This window comes from Balaenoptera physalus (assembly GCF_965194825.1).
Source record: "Balaenoptera physalus genome assembly, chromosome: 15".
NCBI classification, from domain to species: Eukaryota; Metazoa; Chordata; class Mammalia; order Artiodactyla; family Balaenopteridae; genus Balaenoptera; species Balaenoptera physalus.
In genome coordinates this window covers 84,897,182-84,920,614 of record NC_138894.1, presented here as the reverse complement: position 1 = coordinate 84,920,614, position 23,433 = coordinate 84,897,182, and the positions used below count along the sequence as shown (strand labels likewise).

The following is a 23,433-nucleotide window of genomic DNA, read 5'->3' as shown; positions in this document are numbered from 1 at the left end:
CTTTACAGTTCTAGAGTTTGAGTTGGGTTGTGACAGGCGAAGATAATGGATGAGTAATGATAATAATACTGACAGCTAACATTTAATTGAGCATTAACTATGTACCAAGCACAGAGAGCTTTATTTGTATTATCTCATTTTTAGTCCTTGTCACTGCCCGATGTGGTATGTGATATTTTGTAGCCATGTTTCACAAATGAGGAAATTGAGGCTCAGAGAACTTAAATGTCTTGCCCAAGTCACATAGCTAGTGAGTGACGGAGCTGGAATTCAGTCTCAAGCGGTCTGGACCCAGAGTTTATCCTGAAGGCCGAGGAAGCCATCAAGCACGTTAAGGCTGTGCGTTTTAGAAGGTAACTTTAGCTTGGATTGAAGAATGAATTTGAGAGTAGGGAATGGGGACAGGCCTGAGGCAGGGAGGACAGTCAGAAGTCTATTGAGTAAACCATGGAAAAATGCCAAGTGTCTGAATTAAAGCGGAGGCAGGAGAGAGAGAGGGGAAGGAAAGGGATTTGAGAGACATTTGCGAGCAGAGGATGCAGGGAAAGTGTGGATGTGTTTATTTCAAGGTCCCATTAGGACAGTTGAATGGATACATCCAGTAGGCAGTTCCATGAGTCCACAATGTAGGAGGAAGCTTAGGGCTGGAGATCCACCCCTGACCTCTGGAGTTGGGTGAAATTTTCAGGGAGAAGAACAGCGGGGTGAGAAAGAACCCACGGGGTGGGGAGGTGACACAGACTTGAGGCCTGCAGATTGTATCCAGGCTACAGATCTGTTTGATTTGGCTTACAGTATTAAAACATTAACAACAAAGTTGATAACAGTGAAAAAGTTGGGAAAGTTCCCATAAAAATAAGATTTGTGGGCATTCTTGACAGTGTGGGGCAGTCTGGCCACCTGATGCTCACAGATAAGGGACAGCGGTCCTTTTTTGGCAGGGCTGGTGGTCTCCAGCTTGTCACAATGGCCCGGTGACCTCCTTTCTCATTTTGGGCACCTGCCGAGCCCCTGCAGGTATTTTATTTTGTGACCTCAGGTTTAAGATTTGGGAAGAGGAAGCAGAGTTTCATAGGAAACCAAGAATAATTAGCCAGACAAGTGGTGTCAGTGAACGGCAGGGGCCGCGAGGTCAGCAGTGACAGATGCCTTGGACAAGTGAGTCACGCACAGACGGGTTTGGTCACCTGAAGGTGCCTTTAGCAAAAACACTTAGTGCGGCGTTAGGGTAGGTATTGTAGCAGAAGAAGGAAGGATGAGTGTAAAAAATGTTTTCAAGCAGCTGTGTTGCAAAGAGGAATTTGGGGTTGGGAGGTTTTATTTTGTGTTATTTTTTGATATGTGAATGCCTTCAGCATATCTATATAAGGATGTGTGTGATATAAAATAGTACTTTCTTCATTTACCCTTGACTTACATTTTATAACTACAAGGAGTCCAGTCTTGGCTTTGGTTGTTTAGCAGATTATCCTACAAGAAAAAGGTTGTTCTTATTAAAACTACCTGCTTCCAGGGTATAGAATGGCGTGAGGTGCTTTATATGTCTATGAAGATGGCCCTGAGAACTTCTGATTTTACCAGCATTAAATGCAGTTTTGCTATTCTGATATGTAAGCAGCAGTGCCTTCAGAGGGGTAATTCTACATTTTAACAACAGCAAGTTAAGTCAAGCCGTGGCCATGTGGTGATTTATTACCTGCATTTACTCATGCCTTTGTAAGCTGTCCATTTCCTTTTTTATCATTTGCCAGGTGGAATCTGTGTGATGATCTTATCAACCAGCATTCCTTCTGTTTCAGTCTGGGTTTGTGTGCTTTTATTGGTTTTGTGCCATATGCTAATTTTTCCATTTACTTTTTTTGTATTTGTTATGCTATAGCTTGATCTAACTTATTGTGTGTGTGTGTGTGTGTGTGTGTGTTAGAACTATCTTGTCTTTGATGTAAAACTTTTTTATTGAGGAAAAAAATGTATCTCCCTTCTGCAGTGGCTGATAAATAAGCTACTTTTCTTCTGTGGTGACCACAATTTCAAACCCACATTTGCTATGATTTTTCTTTTCTCCCAGTAGTGCAATGGGCAAGAAAGACTTTAAAATTCGACATGGGATGGAAGCAGCCAGTAGCCAAGCTATGTGATAAATGTAAACCAACTAATTGATTATCAGTCAATTCAACATGTAATTTTTAAGAACCTCGTATGTGTCATGTGAGGTTCAAGGCACTGGGGGTTACAGTGATGCATAAAGCAAAAGTTTCTGCTTTCATGGAGCTCATATCCAAGTGGGGAAACAAACTATAAATAAAATAAAGAAACAAAGCATATGTCTCTATGTGTATTTTAGGGATTAACAAATGCTAAGGGGAAAAAATAAAGTAAGGAAGGGAGCTTGGAGTTTCATCGAGGGATATTTTAGATAGGGTAACCAAGGAAGGCGTCACTGAGAAGCTATCATTTGACTAAAGACCTGAGAGAAGTGAGGAAGGAGCCATGCAATCACCTGGAGAGAGAGCGTTCTAGGCACAGAGATCAGCCAGTGCAAAGGCCCTGAGGCAGGAATGTGCCTCACTTGGCATGATTAAGGACTGTTACAGAGACCAGTATGGGAATGAAAGAGAATGAGAGGAGTAGGAGATGAAATCAGATAAGTCAGGTGGGGGAGGGGAGATTTTACTCTGAGTAAGATGGAAGCCACTGCTGGGTTGAACACAGGAGCAAAGTGAAGTGACTTACATTTTGACAGGATCTCCAGCTAAGGCATTCTCAACTGTTTTTGTGCCACAGACCCCTTTGGTAGTCTGGGAAGCCTATGGACCACTTTTCAGAATAGCATTTTTAAATGCAAAGAAAAAAAAGTCACAAGATAAAAAAGAATCCAATTGTATGCAAATACAGTCATCAAAATACTAAAATCAATTTATGACTTAGCAATACAGGTATATGTTCTTCTTTATTAACTCATTAAAGATGATCTAGCCATTTCAGATCACTGCAGTTCCTGATGCACTGCTCTACCTGGTGGCAACCTCTAATTTTTCAGATGTTCTAGAACAGTGATAACTCCAAAAGGTTTTTTGTTTGTTTGTTTGTTTTGTTTTTTAATTTTTCTGACTGGTTCCTTGTGACTGAATAGTTCAGGAGACCTGGAGTGTGGTCCCTTTGTTTCAGCAGATTCTCTGTATGGCCACGTGCAATCCATTTCCCTTCCACAGAGACATCTCTCACCTGGGTAACTCCTGGCTCACAAAGGTGTGGATGGTACAGGCAGAATTCTTCATATTCTAAGAAGAAAGAATCTATTTAAATATGCCCAGGGACTTCCCTGGCAGTCCAGTGGTTAGGACTCTGAGCTTTCACTGTAGGGGGCCTGGGTTTGATCCCTGGTTGGGGAACTAAGATCCCACAAGCCGCACGGCATGGCCAAGAAAAAAAAAAGGTTAAATAAAATTAAATAAATAATACATAAATAAATAAATAGCCCAGGCCATAGGGCTATATCTTGGCCAAACTCACCCATTTTCTGCTCTCTGTACCTACCACAAGCTTTTTAGCCTCCATGTTTTTGCACGTGTTCTTTCCTCTGCTTGGAGAACAGCCTTATGCTTACCTGTCTCCTTTACTTGTTCACATCTGACCCAACTCTCGGGGCTCAGCTCTGATACACCTGGTTATGTAGTTGTCCTTCCTTCCCTATCTGAGGAGTACCCTTTACTTCCTCTGAACTGCAGCACCTTTTTGGTACCTCCCCTAGTGTTCATATTCTGCCTTGGGTTTCAGTTGTTTATTTACCTATTGACCGTCCTCCAAGCTCTTCTAAGCTGCTGTAAGCTCTGAGGGCAAGAGCCATGTTGTGTTTTGTTCTCCGTAGTTCCCAGGACAGGGCCTGCCCTAAAGCAGACGGGAATGAACAGCAGAAGCTTATGATTCCTACAGATGACGCCACAGCACGTCGGCAGAGGGTTCTCTCTCACTCAGATCTGTAAGTTCACTTAATGTCTACCCCACTCCCTCTCCTCCCTTCCCAAATACTGACCAAGGCTGCTTATGACCTTTTATGTTCTCAAGTAGAAATATCTCTTTTCCTAAGTGTTTTGTAATACTTGTAAAGAAATTTGCACAATGTTGGAGGTATAGAGTGGAAGGAAAAAAATCACCCAAATTCCATCATCCAGAGAGAATGCATTTCACATTTTGGTGCATATTCTTATAGATTTTTTTTTTTTCATTTTATAAAGTCAGACATAGTTTATAAAGATCAGAATCATGACACTATTGTATTATAATTATCTTCTTCTTTTCCTTAGCATATTGTGACTATCTATTCATGAATCTATGGGCGGTGGAGCACAGTGGATAAGAGAAGAGCTTTAGAGCATTACTGTTTGAGTTCAAACCATGAAACTATCACTTAAGAGCTGTTGACCCTGGAGAGTTAGTTAACTTCTCTATTTACCAGTTTCTCTGTCTGTAAAATGAATCCAATAAAAATATTACCTGTACCAGTGTTGTGAGATTAAGTGGGTTCAGGCATGCAAACACTTAGAGCGGGGCCTGACTCGGTATGCGGAGCTCTTCCTATCATGTCAGTGTTTTTAATGGCCACAGAGTATTCCATCCCATGGCTGCCTCCTAATCTACTTAACCATTCCCTTACTGATGGACTTTTAGGTTGCCTTTGACTTTTTACACTTATGAATAATTAATGAGCATTAGTGAACATCCTTGTATCTACATCTTTGGACACGTGTCTGATTTATTTCCTCAGGATACATTCCAAAATGTGAAACTGTGGGATTTTGTGACACACATTACTAGGTGTCCTCCAGAAGGTTTCTTTTAACCGACTGACACTGCTACTATCATTGCATGATAGGTTTTTTTCCCTGCACCCCCCCCCGCCCCGGAACTGTTTGCTTTCAGTTGCTTATTCGATCACTGTGTTAGCGTAGATGTTTGATGCATCAGCCATTGAAAACGTGGGGACAGACAAGCTCAAGCACAGAGTCTAAAGCCCCCGGGTGAGCTGATTTGCCTGTTTCCTGGCTGCAGGCTGAGCCCCTGTTTTTGGTCAGCCACAAAGCAGGGGGACTCCTGCAACGTGGGGGGAACCAGGGTATTCCTTCCTGGGGCCAGTGGAATGGTGGCAGTCCTGGAGGACCATGCAAAGGTCAGTGGCCGTGTGGTTTTGCTTTTTCTTATGCGATGCCCACCCTTCCACAGGGCTTTCTTTCTGTGGATTGTCTTTGGAGGTGACTCAGCAGCAGCCTGCCCCCTCCCTCTGTTCCCCAGGGGAGGTTGTCTAGGAATAGAACCCGAGAGAGGACAGTGGTGTTTAGTTACCTGTGCTTCCAGCCCTTGGGATTTCTGGGGATAGTATTGCATTCACTCATTCTGGATGGCCAAGAGAAAAATAATTTATATTAACCTTTCAAATGTCATTTAGAGGCCTTCCTTTAGAAAGCACTTACTGGTTTGCTCTCCGAAGACCAGAACCCCTATCAATTTATTTTTAATTCCTGAGTTTGTTAGACCCTGGGAAGTTTTCATTTTCTTCTTGGGACAGAGCAAAATAAAGGGGAAAAAAAAATCATTGTTAATTCAAGGATTTTTCATATTAACTTAAGGTACTTCTTGAAATTTGGTAGTTTGGAAAAACTAAGTCGTTTGGAGATATTCTTAGTAATATACTTTCTGAATCAACTAGACAGTGTTGTGTTATTCTGATTGCTTTGGATTATAGGATTTAAATATAAACATAATTTACTGGCACATTAAATCCCATTATGGTGGCCTGATTGCGATATTTTAATTTTATTTAAGCAAAACCCTGGACCACACTTCTCACTAGTGAAGCAAGGTAGAGGTGAGGTCAAATTTCGCCTTTTCTTATTATTTGTATTATCTCATTACTCTTTGATTTTATTGAAAATTGGTCTGTGGATGATGAATAGGGGCGAGACTACAAAACTGATATATATTTGCATCTTTTCCTGGAATATCAATGAGTTTCCACAAGATTGACGGATTTGGTTAGGAGTGGGTGTGGCCAGCAGGAGCACCATGGCCCACAGGAAGTAGGCCACATCTTGGAAACTATATTAGCACACGGGCCCTGTGTGTTATTCTGGCGCCAAAAACATTAGCAAACATAAGACAGACTCTCAGAGAAAATCACTCACCTTTACTCCTGACTCACGTTGTGTGAAGCATGCTTTGAGTTTCAACAAAAGGTTAACCTTGCTTTTCATCTTTCCTCATTTGCAAAGTTTTGCTTGTCTGACACCAGACATGCCAGGACTGAATTCTAAAAGAATAAGTGTTTTGGGGAAATTTCCCCAGCCCCTGTCAGCAGATGAAGTATTAGTACTATCTGTCATTCTGACCTTTCTGAACTTCCAGATCCCAGATAGGTGTCTGAGGTTTTTTCACTCTGCTTGTTGAGCAGTGGTTCACAACTGGGGATGATTTTGTTCTCGAGGGGACATTTGGCAATATCTAGAGACATTGTGGTTGTCACACCAGGGGGGGTTGGGAGGAGGTATACTGCTGTCATCTAGTGGGTAGAGGCCAGGGGTGCTGCTCAACATTGTACAGTGCATAGAACAGCCCCCAGGAAAAATAGTTATCTGGCCTCAAAATGTCTATGGCGCTGAGGCCGAGGATCCCTGCTGTAGACGTTTGCAAGGTCAGGATGTCTCCAGAGGAGCTAGCTGTTGCCAGGAGCGTGCTTCAAGGTGTCATTTACCTGGTAACCTTATCACAGATCGGGGTCAGCTCTCTCTCAGACTTGCAACTTCAGAAACTCACTTTCAGATGTCCCAGAGCTGATTAAACTCTAGGAGGCTGACTTGAATAGAAACCCCCAGGAAGGTGAGTAAATAAACTTCTTTTTGCCTTATTAAATTCCACTAATAAATAGAACTGGTGGACAGAGTGGGCGCTTGTGTTGGCTGCATAGCTTATATGCTGTCTGTTGGCCAGGAGCCTGGGAAATGAAATTGCTAGCAGGTGCCTCAGGGAGCCTGGAATCAGAACAAGGGGAGATTTTGGGGTATCTAGTGATACCTGAAACTCTGAGGTCTTAAACCTTCACTCAAGATGTTTCACATCGGTGTTGGAGATGCTGTGTCTTCAGGATAAGACTCTTCTCCTTTAGGAAGTGCTGGAATGGGTCTTGGCAATCCGTTTTGATCTTTTACACTTTTCCTCCTCCGTTTCCATTGCTGACCCACTGCCTTTCATTATCCATATTGATTTTTTTAATTAATTTACTTTTTAGTCTTGTTGGCTTGGGGGAGAGGAATTGGTTCAATAAAAACGTGTCAAGCATCACTGGGTAACATCATTTGAAGATTGATATTAAGACTCTGTCCCTAAATGGAGGCTTCTCAGTCTACCGGGTGACACTGGGGTGACGACATTTCAGAAGAATGTGAGCAGGGCCATGACAGGTGCTCTCAGGATTCTCTGCAAGTACAGAGGACACAGACCTAGGCTGCAGTGTCACTTGGAGTGTCTGCTTTGAGCTCTCCGGCACTGATTTTCGAGTTTAATTTTATCCCTGTGATTCTGAGTTCTGGGAGAGGGATGGAGGGCATTATTATCACTCCTGTGTACTGTCTGCTTGTTCGTTTGATTTTCCTCGTTCTGTTCCAAAATTGGATGTCAGGCCTCAGGATGATGAAAGAGTCTGATATGCCACTTAATCTTCACCTTTTCCCTCTCAGTATTGGAGGCAGTCATCTTGTTCATTTTTGAAGGCTGTAGTCAACCCACCAAGAAATACAGCCAGGCTAGAGGGGAGTCTGAGGATGCCACAGAGGGTCTCCCTTTGTCCTATGACGAGAGGAATTATGCAGAGGCTAGCAATACTTGAGTGAGCTCAATGTGTTTTGCCAGGATCCTGCTGAATCACTGAGCAAAGTCAGAAACCTGCTTAAGTGCTAAATCACAAATGATCCAGTCTTTTTTTTTGAACAGTTGCACACTGATATGGATGATAGGAACACAGAGAGACAGAACCATTTGGTGGGATTGTTAAGCAGGAAGGAGAGAACGTGTTGGATGTACACATTTTTCTTCCCCCCAAACCTGCTGGTTTGGGCCACGTTCTGCCACCTCTACCAATCCTTTCTTAAGTTTCCCCAACAACTAAAAGGGGACCTTGATTTTCTACACTAATTGAAATCAGGCAGACCTACCTGAATTTGAGTCCTGTCTCTGGCACTCATTAGGTGTGGAACTTTGGGCAGACAGCTTCTCTGAGCCTCAATGTCCCACCTATAAAATGAGAATTTCAGCACTTACCCCTTACAGTGGTTGAGGAGGAAGGTGACGTGTGTGAAACACTTGGGAAGGTTCCTGGTGTGTTGTAGGGACTCGGAAAATGCTAGTTACCATTTTAGGTGGCGAGGTCACACCTAGTGTGTGAATGCCCTAAGCAGCGAGTAAATTGACATAAATTCACGTAGAGAGGTACTGACTAATCTTACATGTTTTCCAAAACTCCAGTTTTTTGGACAGAAATCATGGTGATGGTAAATGAGGGAAGACACAAGAATTCTGAGTTTTGGGGGAAGGAGAGAGAAAAAGATAGCCTGGGATGTTATTCGTGCATCAGACATTCATGCCCACTGGGCAACAGTTTTTGTAAAAAAGATATATTTGGCTAACCTCATAGTCTGTCCCTGGGCCAGCCCCATCCTTCTGGGGGATGAGCCAGTGCCCAGCCGTGCTGGGGTTTCTTAGAAGTGCTGAATAGCCTAAGGACTTTGTTAATTTTTTTCTTCAGTAATTAATATAGTCATATCAAAGCTGTTTGCAGTTAATTATCTCCTAGCCAGATTAATCTTACCTTTCTTTAAAATGTGCTACATTTGGAAAAGCGTCTGCTAGGGAAAGGAAGCCTATATATATGTGCTGTATCCTTTAAAAAAGGCACAACATTTCTGCATTTCAAGTGAAACACAAATATCTGAGGCTAACCCTCTGAGGTGCTGCTGGTCGTCTGTGGAGGAGAAGGAAGAGGAGGGGGAGGAGGGGAAGAAGGATGTTAGCTCCTGCATTGATTTTATTTATCCCTGTTGAGATTTCTCTACCTCTTTTGCCAAGTGTCCCATCTCAGAAGTTCAGTTTGGGTAATGCTGCATTTTTTTCTGGATCCTTCGTCATTATCATCTCTATTAGAGCTGGGAATTCACTGGAGGATTGCTCTGGCCATTGTTGGGACCGGCTTGGAAACCACTCCTGCTTTGCTCCCTCTCACTGCCCCCTGGGTGTTGGTAGGACACCTCCACTTTGTTGTTTGGTTTGGGGTCTGTGGGCTCCTGGGGTGGGGTTGAGGGCAGGCACTGCATCTTGTTGTAATCCCAATGCCCTGGATAACGCTGGGCAGAGCTTCAACTATAATGAAAGTTTGTAATGACTGACATAGCTGGAGGCACTGCTTTCACTTCTTTTGGAAGCTCAGAATCAATGTTTTCTTCTTTATCTTCTCCTCCTTCCCTTTCAACCTAGCGTTGATTGGAAAACATGAAAATCAATGGATAGATGCTTAGATACTAGTATAAATCTATGGGAATGTTCCACTGTGAGGCAAGGCTTACCTTGTTGGGAATTGAAGGTTTTTTTTTACTTTCTTTAATTTTTTTCAGAGCGAAAAATTGAAAGTTGTCCTTTTATTTGTTTTGATACAAAATTAACTCTCCCCCATACATCACACACACACACACACACACACACACACACACACATTAACTAGAGAACTTTGATCTAAAACCCGTAGTCATTTCTGATCTGTGAAATATGACAATGGCCAAATGAAGCAAAATGGAATTTGGCCAGCCTTCGAAACCTATTGATTTCAAATTAGAGCGGCAGTATTCATTCTATTAGCGCAGTCACACTCAGAACTTGGTCTCTAATGTGGATTAAAGGTACTCATTTAGAGGTTTATAAGTATATCCTTGATGAATTAGCTAAGAAAATAATGCTCCTAGAAGAAGCTGTGTGGGAGGTGACTGCGGTCCTAATTCTAGTGCCTCATTTTATCCTTGGATATTTTCTTGGCCTTGGGGTCGGTGGAGATGTCCCACGTGTCCACTCCAGTCAAGATCTGAGGGTCCTGGGGCCTGAAAGTGGTTGTGAATCACTTCCTGATGTCTCTGTAGCCACGTGTCCAGTGGGAGTGACGGGTCCCTGAGAGTTAGCTGGGGCTCTAAGATATGGGTGTAATCAGTAAAACACCCAGAACATTGAGTCTGAGATAAAACTTCCTGTATGTGTTTTCCTCTTGGAGTTACAACTTGACTCATGCTTTCTTCTGCAGGTGAGAGTGATTTCCCAGTGACTGCTTTGGCCAGTACAACCAGAGAACAGGATTCTTCTCTTCCTTTTGGTCACTAAATGCCTCTGTGCACCACACTTTCCAGTGAAGGAGGAAGGGCGGAGCTTCTTGGATGACGATGGACATTCCACTGGGCAGGATGAGGGCAGAGTGTGTGACATCAACACCGCAAGGGTAAGCGCTGCCTCTCTGATGTTTTCTCTGACAACATTACTTATCAAAGCAAGGGGAGAACACACCTTATAGTGCAGTGACAGAAATGAAAGTCAGACGTCAGGGAGACTCTTCCGACTGTAAAATCCACTGGGCAGTTGGGGCAGATGACTAAGGGAGAAAGGGAGAGTGCCAGACTGGACGGATGGGGCTGCGGTTGTCCTGGGGGACATGGCAGGTCAACTGTGGAAGATTCTGTCGTCCATGTGGCTCACCCCCTTTTGTCGTTTGCAGTTCAGACTTGAGGGAGTGACCCTACTGTTATTGTGACAAGGTTCCATTTGTGTCCATTTGAGTCAGTCTGGCTTGAAATCAGTGCGTAGAGCTGGGGTTGGTAAGAATCTCACTCAGGTCACAGATGGAGGGCTTATGGGCAGTGCCTGGCCCGGGGGGTACATTTTTGTTTGAGCCACATAATGTTAAAAACTTTTTGGATCAATTCTAATGACAGTTGAGATATACCACGTAAAAAGCAGGATTTCTGGGTTTTCCGGGAACACTGTAAGATACACCTAGACTGGCCCTCTGTTCCCACAAAGGACTCTGGTGCTGAGTCGCCTTTGCCACTTAGACAAGCATGGGTGGTTCACCATAGTCCCCAACCTGAGCACTTCGTTTGTGTAACTTACTTCTTTGGCCACTGGAAGCATTTCATTTCACCATGCCTGATCTAGATCCTTCTGCGGCTCTTTCACAAAAACAGTGATAGTTTTTGTTAATTCTTCCAGATAAAAGTGTCTTTCACTAGATGGTGGACAGAAATTAGCATAAAGGGCTGTGGAGATGACGAGACATGGTCCCCTCTGCAGAAGAGCTTGGAGTCTAGTGACAGCAATGGTCAGACTTGCGGAGGAGAAAGAGCTCTGTAAAAACACTCTAATCCCTCGTGGTAGGGGCTCAAATAGAAATGCACCTGCAGGGCTGTGGGAAAAGGTGAGCAGAGCCGGCAAGTAGGGGCAGGGGCTAACTATTACTTTGGCGTAGGTGCGTTCAAATGCTCCAGAACTCCCTCTCTGGACACCAGAATGTCACTCTGACAGCCCTTTGTATGTGCGTCCCTCCATGTCACATGACTCAGGTGGAGCTGTGACTCAGATGGAGCTACTGCAGAGTTAAGGCTCCCCTCTTGGGGCAAAGTCCACATTTTTCCTGTTTCTGGTTGACAGTCTTTCACCTGTGGTTCTTTGCTTTTTACAAATAGGAGAGATTTCTGGCTTTTTGTCTCACTGAATCAGCCCTCTGAGCAGCCCTCCTGCTTGGAGAGGAGCTGCGTGGATTACAGGGATCTCTGGAGTTTTCAGAGGGGATCGGCCACACTAAGTAGAGTCCAGAGGGAATAAGTACCACCCTACTATGACTGGTCCAGGTGGAGGGGGTAAGAGAGGGAAGGGAGTAAGTAGGGGAAGGAAAGGGGAGGTAGGGATACTGTTACCTTAATGTCTTATTTTTGGAATAAGGTTTTACATGTATCTTATGCTTTGTGTTTTCAAAAGACTTTTGCATTTGTTATTGTATCATCAAGGTGTGTACATCATCTTTTGTAGATCAAGAATCTCCCACCCAAGGTCATGTAGCTGGGGAGTGGTAACTCAAGCACAAGTTTTCAGAGTCTTAACATTTTTCTCTATTCTTTAGTTGCTTCTGATAGTTCAGCACAGATAAGGGGACCTGGTGGGTTCATTTCTTTCAGTTCAACATTTAAAAGTTGGGTTTAGGTGATGAATGTTCTGAATTAGGGCGACCTGGGACCTATGCCATTGGTGTGTTGTCAGCTGCACTTAATGCTGTTGGAACATGTCAGATGTGGAATAGACCAGGAGGGAGTTTCCTTGCTGTTTATTTGGCCAGTGGGAATCACACTTTATATCCAGGCTTCCTCACTGGGCTGGGAAGAACCTTTTGGAAGGCTACTGGGGGGATTGGCTCCATGTAGAAGGCTCTGGATGCCCAGGAAATGCTGATCCCTGGAAACAAAGACTTAAATACAGCAAGCTCTTTGAAGTTTTGTGTGTCCTGTACTCTGGCTCTGGACATGTCCTCCTAAATGTCTCATAAACAGCTGTTTCTTTCTCAGGATTGTGCTATTTTAGCTGCCGTAAAAACACTCTGATTCACAAAGGTCTGAATCAAGGACCACTAGCATTTCCATTTCCAAATTCACAGTCAGGGTGGACCGTGCAATGCCATTGACATTTCATTAGACCCTCTGCTCCTCTATAGCCCAACATGGACTTCTGATTTTCTTTTCCTTACACGTTACCCACCCCAGTGCACGGGGAGCTTGCTGTAGGAGAAGATCATCACCAGGGAACGTTCCTGGTGAGAGGATGCTCAGTACTTGGGTGTGGATTGAATTTAGATTTTCAAGTCTGTTTACATTTGTTTAGTTTTACTTGGAATATTCTCATATGGCATGGCCAGAAATACAATTTAGTATGCCCCCCCCTTTTTTTTTTTTGATTTCATGTTAGGACTAATGTAGATTTTGGACAAGTGGGAAGGAAAAAAGAATCAAGGTTTTTTGTTTACTTTTATGGAATTGATTTTAAAAAGTGGTTCTGCCCAATAAAGCAAGTACAAGTGGCTTGTATTTGTCTTGCTTTTGTTACTTTTCTGAGCAAATCAAGTGCATTATCAAAGCTACTCATGCACATGTGTGCATGTATATGTCTCACCCTTGAAAAGACACAGTTTTGAGAGTATTTTTAAAGTGATTTTGAAAGCATGAAGCAAAGAGAGTGGTTAAGAGGTTAATGGCTTTGGAAAGGCTTTATGGGTGCCACTTGGAGAGAAGTGGATCAATGTGGTTTTTCTTTTAAGCTGCCAGAGAATATCTTGGATTTTTGGCATCTGTTCTTTCTTTTCAATCTTACAAATACCAAGAGGAACAAGGTGGCCACATACAGTATATGGTGTTCTCACCATGAGTGATTTGGGTTGATAGTAGGCAGGAGGATTGATACAATGAACCGAAGCTCTTCTTGAGGAAGAGAATGAAAATAGCATTTGATTTTTCTACCTTGTGGCTAGATGCCTTTGGTACCCACAGATGTGCCTGATTTGAGACCACATGTGTCCTTGGCATGCTAGTACCAAATCTCCTACCAAAGAATATAGCATTCATTCATGAGGATGACTGATAAAAGATGCAAAATTGAAGATCAACCAGTCCCTCCTTCCTCCCACTTAAAAAAAAAATTAAATACTCATATTTGAGGCATAGTGGAAAGAGTTTGCCCTATAAAAGCTGTATAATGTTGGCTAAACTATGAGCCTCAGATTTCCCTGTTTGCAACACCAGGTATAAAATCTACCCCTGTAGGACTGCGGGAGAATTAAATGAAATGATTCAGTCATTCAGGGGTACTTACACTGAGGTACTGCTTGAGATTCTGGGAGTTAAAAGGTGCACAATAGTGTATATGAAAGCATTTACCACAGTGCATGGCTCAAAAAGGTGCTTAGTAAATTTTTCTTAAAACATTGTTGATGGAGAATTTTAACATGTACAAAAATAGAATAATGCATTAGCCTCCTCTGTACCCATCACTCAGCTGCGACGATTGTCGTAATTATTAATTCACGGCCATCTTGTATGTCAGTGCTTCCATCTGTCCTCCCAACCCCACATCAATGGATTATTTTGAAATGAATCCTAAACGTAGTATAACTTTATCCATAAGATCTTAGTATATATTTCCAAAAGATAAAGATTCTTTTTGAGAGCATAATTACAATACCATTAGCACATTGAAAAACTGACAGTTATCATTTTATGTCATCAAGTGTCTAGTTTAGCGTCCACATGTCCCTGATTTTCATATGTATTTTTAAAAGCATTTGGCTAGCTCAAGTCAGCATCCATACAAAGCCACACGCTGGATCTCTTTGATATGTCATGTATTTGATCCATGTCATGTGTCCTGTATAATTTCCCACAGTCTGGTTTTTGCTGATTGCATCCCTAGAGTGTCTTTGAACATGTTCCTCTGAAATCTCTATTTTACTTCAACTGGTAGATCTAGAGGCTAGATCAAATTCAGGTCTGACGTTTTGGGGGCTGGTATAGTTCCGAATTGTGTATATATTTCCATCAGGAGGCACATTCTATCTTGGTGTCTCTTTTTGTTACACCAGGCTTGATCAATGGGTTCAGGCGTTGCTCCTCTGATCTACCAGTTACGAAGCTCCCCATTAGCTTTTTATCTGGGTTTTAGCAGCCATTTATGATCATTGCCCAGATCCGTTATTTCATTATGAGTTGCAAAATGGTGAGATTTTAATTCTATCATTCTTTCACTGTTTTCCAAAATGGCTACCCATAATGCTTGAGGGTTCCAATTTCTCCACATCCTCACGAACAGTTATTGTATTATGACACAAAACAATATTGTATTATTATTACTTTTTGATTATAACCATCCTAGTAGTGTAAAGTGGTAATTCATTGCGATTTTGATTTGTATTTTCCTAATGACTAATGATACTGAGCATCTTTTCATGTACTTTTTGGTCATTTATATATCTTTGGAGAAATGTCTATAAAATCCTTTGCCCATTTGCCTTTTTACTGTTGAGTTGTAAGAGTTTTTTTTTAAAATTCTATTCTGGATACTAGACCCTATCAGATATATGATTTGCAAATATTTTCTCCTATTTTGTGGGCAGTTTTGCTAGATATGTCCCAATTCCCCTTCATAAGATTCCCTTTCATTTTGTATTCCCGGTCTGTGAAAGTGTTTGCTTCCCCATATACTTGATAATAGAGTTTGTAGCCCAATTTTTGGATTTTTTTTCCATTTTGGTATTGGATATGATACTGCACCATAAGTTTAATGTGTATTTATCTTACTATGAGCAAGGTAGAACATTTTTTTTCCTGTTTTAAGACCCATTTGCTTTTTTTCTGTGAACTATCTGTTCATATCTGGTCCGTTTTTCTATATTGTTGTTCTCTTTTTTCTTCTCTTTCTAAAGCTTTTTACATGCTAGGTATATTAACCACTTGTCTGTGATGTAAGTGGCAAATATTTTTTCCCGTATTCTCTTTTTTAACATTGCTTATGGCATGTTTTTCCATACCAAAAATTTTACTTTTATGTAGCCAAAAAGTTTTTGGTTATTTTTTTCTATATTTTTAGTCACAATTAGAGAAGTTTTTCTCACTTATAGAGGAATTGACCCATGTTTTTATTTAGTGTGTGCATAGTTAAATATATATATTTATATATATTTATATATATATATATGGTTCACACTAAGTGTGAGTATATGTGTATATAATATACATCCCTTTATAGGTACATTCACATATAACTTCATATATAAAATATATATTATATATAAATATATATTAAATATATATAGATATACCTTTGATGCAGCAAGTATTTTCTGAATGGGAGTAAATGATGGCTGTTAAATAAATGCTGGCCTGAATATAGGAATCTTGTAAATATGATGTTCAGTATCTGCTTTTCTTATGCCACTTTGGATGTGTGAGCCAGCACGCTGTAGAGCAGAGGGGTTGGCCTAAGGAGCCCTGGCTTGGGTTTTGCTCTGACCCTTAATAGCTGCATGATGCCCATTCATCTATTCTGATCCTGCTTCCTCATCTGCAAAATCCCGAGGTAATAGTGAGGAGCAAATGATATAAGGACTGTTTGTAATTGGCCAGGGACTAGCTGTATGTAAGGGAACCTTGCTACAGTCTGTAAAGGTGGGCGTCTTCTTTTTCCCTGCCCTCCATAGGCTGCTATGGGCCAGACACAGCCAAAGAAATCAACACTGTACTCTGGCCACCGTGACGTAGAGAATCTCATCTTGCCCTCTGAGCTGAAGCAGTTGATCTGATCCAGAGATGCTTTCCTTTTTCTTTCTTCTGAAAGACCCACAACAAGAGACCCCTGGTTTTATGATGTGTGTTGCTTTTATGATTAGACTTTGAGGAATGAGTGGACCTCAGAATGGGCTCTCTTTTACTGGCATGGAGTCAATACAAAGCAAGGAGGACAGAGCAAGAAGACGGATATTATGGCTGATAACATTGTTCTTTGGAGAAGTGACTGTGAAACAGTTAGGACGTGGATGGCACACTCTCTGATTGAGACTGACTTGAGCAGGTAGTATCATGAAGGCAGACAGTGGCTTTCTACCATTGTGGGTTTCCAGGAGAGCCAAGGAAATAAAAAATAATCCACCAGGAGATAATGCCCATTAAAGCCTTAACGCTAGCTTAGCTAAAACTAGTTCCTTGGAACATTTTACTACTCTACTTGCCATGAGCATAAGCCTGCTTTCAGAGGCTTATGAAAGCCTCTGAAAGCTTTCTGAGGTTCCATAAATATTTGGACCAAGCCGTAAGCTCTGATTTAGGCCCTTCAGAGAAGATCTCTAACTAAAAATAGAAAGCAGAGGCAGAAAAAAATCAAGTCTTTTAAAGAGGTCAGCAAATCTATGAAGCGTTTTGCCATGCCAGGCTGAGGTCTCTGGTTTCATGGGAACACATTCAGTGCTGGTGAGTCCAGAGCAAACGGCCATGTATTCCTTATGACACTAGGCTTCCTCCTAGGGTGGATGGCAGAGGGCTGTGTTTTCAGGCTGCGTCCTCTGGAGTGTCATTTTCAGAGAAGGAATCTCTTGTCTCGCCGACAGATTTGGCTTTCCATAAACATAAGGGCAAGAAATTCCTACTTGATCTTTATGTTTCCTCTCATGATGTCACCCACTAATGCAGGGTAGAAAACACATCCTCCTTTTGACTTTCCACTTCCTTATCTTTTCCTTCCAATCAATCACCAAGTCCTGTCAATTCCACTTTATAAACTTTTGAATTTATCACTTTATATACACCACTGCTGTATGATTTTGGGTCCTCTCACCTATTCTATCGAAGCCCTACCTCCTTGGCTCCAGCCATTCCCACCAGCAATCTTCCCTCCTGCTGTCCGTGGGGTCTTTCCAAGTTACAGTCACAAATATAGCCATGCCCACTTATTGATTAAGATGATTTCGTGGTCTTACCTACAGCATCAAGTCCAGACTCTTTAGATTGATACACAAGTCTCTTTACAGTCTGGCTTGTCCCCACCTTTTGATACCCTCGGTTGGGAATGTCCTTTTCCCTCTTTGCTCAGCTCTGCTTACACCTTTAACATTTGACCTGAATAGAACCTCTGCCATGAAGCTTCTCCAGACAGGGGTCATTGTTCTTCTCTCAATAAACCCAAAGATGCTTGACTCATTTCTGTTATAACACTTCCCACATTGGGTTATTAGATTATAATAAGGAAAGAATATAGGAAGGGATGGGGGGGGTATGTGTGTAGTGGAAATAACATGGGCTTGGGGGTTAATCCAACCTGGGTTTAAATCGTGGCTCTACTCAACTTCTCTGAGTATCTATTTTCCTATACACCTACCTTATAGTACTGGAAGGATTAAAAGACACAATAAAAACAAAACATCTACTAGTACTCGGTTGGAAGTCAGTATATGACAGTTTCCTACCTTTCTTTTATTTGCATCATTGGCTCTGAGGAAGCATCATTCTATTGGATGATGGTCAAAATCTATTATTTTGGGACTTCCCTGGTGAGGCAGTGGTTAAGAATCCGCCTGCCAATGCAGGGGACATGGGTTCGATCCCTGGTCCGGGAAGATCCCACATGCCGCAGAGCAACTAAGCCCGTGCACCACAACTACTGAGCCCGCGCTCTAGAGCCCATGCTCCACAACAAAAAAAAGAACATGATTCTGTTAACTCAGAGTAAAAAAAAATCTATTATTTTATCTCTGAGAAATGGTTCTGGTACATCTTGGTTAGTGTCAAGAATAAAATAGCCTGTATGTGCTGGGCCGGTATAGACTTGGGTGTCATAGATTGGGAGTGCGTGGGAGACTGTGAAGGGAGGAAGGAGGTGGCAGAGGAGCCTGGTCGTGGCAGGAAACTGATAGTGCGGGTTAACTTGAAAAGGTTCCCTAAGTCAGTTTCTTCCCTTGTGGATGTACCTGAAACCCCATCCCATGAAGTGTAACTGTATCTTTTAAGATACTTACGGACAGGGAGATAATTATATCCTCTTGATTGTCCACATCCAAACGTGGGGAATAGGGCCTTTTCTAAACAAAGTGAAACATTGGAGCGTAAGAGGAAACCTACATCTTTTGTAAGAGCTGAGCTGAGCCCCCAGGGATGTGTGGGTTGCGGACGAGGTGCAGAGCAGAGGAGAGAGCTCTTCCCGAGGGTGCACAACCAAGCCCTAGGGGCCAGGAGAGATGAACTACAAGCCGGGCAGCAAATAGCCTGTCATGTCTGAATTGAGCATTTCCAAATGAGGAAGGCTCGTGGTTGAGACTGGAGATGCTTGTATTGTGTAAGTGATCCCAAATGCATTGCTTTTGGGGGAGTGGGAGGTAATTTTGGATGGCTAAAAAATAGAGAAATAGGAATTGGGGTTCATACAAATTATATGGCAGTCTTTTTCCAAAAAAATGGATATATAAACCCATTTTTTAAAAAAACGAAAACCAAAAACCTGTTTTGTGTCGATTCTCTTCTAATCAAAAAGGGGATAGCGTATTCTTTTTTTTTCCCCCCATTTTCTGTTTTGCTTTTATTGTAGCCCATCATCCTGGAAAGGGCAGATTAAAAATAAGCTTGGCACGGCTGGCTGCATGGAACCGGGCTAAATGCCGTCTTATGTTCCTTCCAGGTCCAGCGTGAACTCCGTCTCCCTTCCCAGCCAGCTCTCCGCCGCCTGTATCCACCATGGTGTTTGGTGAGATTTTCCATCGCCCTGGACAAGACAAGGAACTTGTCAACTTGAACGTGGGGGGCTTTAAACAGTCCATCGACCAGAGCATCCTCCTGCGCTTTCCTCACACCAGGCTCGGGAAGCTGATCAGCTGCCACTCGGAAGAGGCCATCCTGGAGCTGTGTGATGACTACAGCGTGGCCGATAAAGAGTACTATTTCGATCGGAACCCCTCCCTGTTCAGATACGTCCTGAATTTTTATTACACGGGGAAGCTACACGTCATGGAGAAGCTGTGCGCGTTCTCGTTCTGCCAGGAGATCGAGTACTGGGGCATCGACGAGCTCTTCCTCGATTCCTGCTGCAGGGACCGCTACCAGGAGCACAAGGGGGAAAACCACGACAAGGGCTGGGACCAGAAAAGCAACGACGTGAGTGCCGACTCCTCGTTCGAAGAGTCGTCTCTGTTCGAGAAGGAGCTGGAGAAGTTTGACAAGCTGCGATTCGGTCAGCTCCGGAAGAAGATCTGGATTCGCATGGAAAACCCAGCCTACTGCCTGTCGGCCAAGCTCATCGCCATCTCCTCCCTGAGCGTGGTGCTGGCCTCCATCGTGGCCATGTGCGTCCACAGCATGTCGGAGTTCCAGAACGAGGACGGGGAGGTGGACGACCCCGTGCTGGAAGGCGTCGAGGTCGCGTGCATCGCTTGGTTCACCGTCGAGCTGGCCATCCGGGTAGTTGCTGCTCCCTGTCAGAAGAAATTCTGGAAAAACCCTCTGAACATAATCGACTTCGTCTCCATTATTCCCTTTTATGCCACGTTGGCTGTAGACACCAAGAAGGAAGAGAGTGAGGACATCGAAAACATGGGCAAGGTGGTCCAGATCCTCAGGCTTATGAGGATTTTCCGCATCCTCAAGCTTGCCCGGCACTCGGTAGGACTTCGGTCTCTCGGTGCCACACTGAGGCATAGCTACCACGAAGTTGGGCTGCTGCTTCTCTTCCTATCGGTGGGCATTTCCATCTTTTCTGTGCTTATCTACTCTGTGGAGAAAGATGACCACACGTCCAGCCTCACCAGCATCCCTGTCTGCTGGTGGTGGGCCACCATCAGCATGACAACCGTGGGCTACGGAGACACCCACCCAGTCACCTTGGCTGGGAAGCTTATCGCCAGCACGTGCATCATCTGCGGCATCTTGGTGGTGGCCCTTCCCATCACCATTATCTTCAACAAGTTTTCCAAGTACTACCAGAAGCAAAAGGACATCGATGTGGACAAGTGTAGTGAGGGCCCACCAGAGAAGTGTCATGAGCTCCCTTACTTTAACATTAGGGACATTTATGCCCAGCGGATGCATGCCTTCATCACCAGTCTCTCTTCTGTGGGCATCGTGGTGAGTGACCCCGATGCCACAGACGCTTCAAGCATCGAAGACAACGAGGATGTTTATAACATGGCATCCTTGGAGAATTGCACGGCAAAATGAGCCGGGACGTTTGTGCCTGTACCTCGTGTCCCTTACCGATGTTAGGTTAACACAGCTTTATAAACCTCAGTGGGTTCGTTAAAATCATTTAATTCTCAGGGTGTACTTCTCAGCCATAGTTGGACATTTCATTGCTCTGAAATGATAGAAACGTCTTTATTTTTTTCAGTGAGGCGAATTAAATGCCTTGCTCTGAAATTTATTCTTTACAAGAGAGAGTTGTGATACGATTTTTGAAAAACAAAAGGTAGATGGTATTGGGTGGGATTTCTTGCTACGGCTTACGTATCATTCTGTGTTTATCATTTACTCACATTGAGCTAACTGTCAATTACTGACAAGTAGAATCAAAGGCCCAGCTGACTGAAGACTACATGCATGTAAGATCCACAAAATGAGACGATGCATGTCAATCCATGTTCACGTTCTAAACATGGACATTAGGAGCCTAATAAACTGCCTAATTCAGTATGGAGAATGTCTTGGTCGTATGTTTTTATGTCAAGTGAGTATATTTCAGTATATTCACAATTGGCTTGGGAGGGAAAAGCTCTTTTTGGCACACATTAAGAGCCCTTTCTGTGTGTTTTTGAATTTTGGATACACATCAACAGTGGGCTAGTTCTTTTGCTCAGTAGACTTGGTAGTGGTTGGCAAGTGGGAGGATCACGTTCATGATTAAAACACACTGTCCGGTGTAAGCTGATTATGCATGTACATGTTTAGGACATGCTCAAATTGGCATATGTGCATGAAACATGTGCCCTTACAGATATGTTTCCAGTCTATATTTTCTAATTTATACTGCTCAGATAAAACCTCATCACCTGAAAATTATGCAGAGCAGAGCAAACTTACACACTCACAGGCAGACATACATTCAGTGAATGGAAGAAAGGAGAAATGCTGTACAAACACAGATGTGATTCACTATGGCCAGAGGAGTGAGACTTAAATCACTGAACAAAGCTATGCCAGCAGCTGTGAAATGAGCCAACATTTAAAAATAGCCTGAGAGGCAGTCATGTCCGCCTCTTATGTTTCTACCCCTCATAACGAAAGACATACATACTCATATCCAGAGCAGTGACAGCAATTCTATCCCAGGCAGAGAGAATTTAGCTAAAATCTTAATTTTGGAGATGTATGGCGACTCTAACTCATGCTGTCAGACTGGGTTCTTTCCGTGAGATCTTCTGAATGGAAGAGCCACGTGGATTTATGATCCAAATTTTTATGTTTGCAGATGGGTTTTGTGGAAAGAAGGACATTCTCTGCAGGTTATCTGATGAAGGTAACCTTTTGACTCATCACCCCTTCTAATGTTTTCTTGACTTCTGAGATGGATACAACTGAACAGGGTTTATAGTTATTTTTAAATCTGGAGGTTTATTACATGCATGTGTGTCATTCCCTGCCTATTTAAAAAAAAGTTTCTTTTTCCCCAAGTGCCTTGGATGTTGGCATAAATATAGTTTTGAAGCATGGCAGTAGAACTTGGAACCCAGTTTTATTTAAGATTTCCCAAATAGTCATAAAGTAATTGAAGACTGCTTATATAGTAATAGTAATAGCAATAGTAATAACAATAGTAGTGGTAATAACAGCAACAGCAATAATAATAATAAGCTACTATGTAGGGGCTTTACCTATATAATCTCATTTATTCCTTACAACATCCCTAGCAGCAAGGCTTTATTACTGTCTCCATTTAAAAATGAGGACACAGGACTTCCCTGGTAGCACAGTGGTTAAGAATCTGCCTGCCAATGCAGGGGACACGGGTTCGAACCCTGGTCCGGGAAGATCCCACATGCCGTGGAGCAACTAAGCCCGTGTGCCACAACTACTGAGCCTGCGCTCTAGAGCCCACGTGACACAACTACTGATCCCGCGAGTCACAACTGCTGAAGCCCGAACGCCTAGAACCCGTGCTTCGCAGCAAGAGAAGCCACCCAATGAGATGCCTGCGCACCGCAACGAAGAGTAGCCCCCGCTCACCACAACTAGAGAAAGCCCGCGCGCAGCAACGAAGATCCAACGCAGCCAAAACTAAATAAATAAAATAAATAAATTAAAAGAAAAAAATGAGGACACAAGGTCACAGGAAAAATGGCTTAAGTTCACACAGGGAGTAAGAGTTGGGCTTAGAACCCCAGGAGCCGGATTCTAGAGCCTATGCCTTGAACACGGCACTGCCTCCTGCTCTCCTGGGTTCAGGAGTGGATTTAAGGATGCGTCAGGGCCACGTTCATCTGAAGAGATAAAAAGCAATAAACTCTGGCCGACGTTGATTTTTCCGGGAAGTGAGTGGAAAGGGGAAATGCTGGCTTATATACCTTCCCTCTCCTGACTCACAAAGCAGACACATTTGTTGACAGGGCAGGGTTTTCTAGAAGCTGGAACAGGCTCTGAGGGTCCTTCCCTGCCCCCGAGTGGCAGAAACAGCGGGAAACTTGTTGTTCTACAAGAATCCAGGAATGTCTCTCAGCTTGTGGGTCCTTAAGAAGAGCTTCCAAACCTGGATCCTTGTACTCTTAGCTCCTGCAAGGTCGCAGCTGTACGGGACTTGTGTTTCTGCCGGTATTGCGTGTTAATTCGCGGAGGTAGCTCGCCGGACCACCTGAGA

The 23,433-nt window shown here is 43.1% G+C and overlaps 1 protein-coding gene across 7 annotated transcripts in view; it reads left to right on the top strand.

Annotated features, from left to right (window-relative positions):
• KCNS3 (potassium voltage-gated channel modifier subfamily S member 3) overlaps positions 1–21,275 on the top strand; it is a 34,182-nt gene extending 12,907 nt beyond the window's left edge. For 3 of the 7 annotated variants that reach the window (XM_082426434.1, XM_082426436.1, XM_082426437.1), the window contains 4 exons: positions 3,869–3,979; positions 4,305–9,281; positions 10,328–10,519; positions 19,273–21,275. In XM_082426434.1, the coding sequence (XP_082282560.1) occupies positions 19,329–20,804 (1,476 nt within the window). In that variant the 5' untranslated portion in view covers positions 3,869–3,979; positions 4,305–9,281; positions 10,328–10,519; positions 19,273–19,328 and the 3' untranslated portion in view covers positions 20,805–21,275. Of the gene's footprint in view, positions 1–3,868; positions 3,980–4,304; positions 9,282–10,327; positions 10,520–18,339; positions 18,934–19,272 lie in introns of those variants that run through there. The other 4 variants (XM_082426439.1, XM_082426438.1, XM_082426435.1 and 1 more) reach the window with 3 other exon arrangements.
• Positions 21,276–23,433: the final 2,158 nt, after the last annotated feature.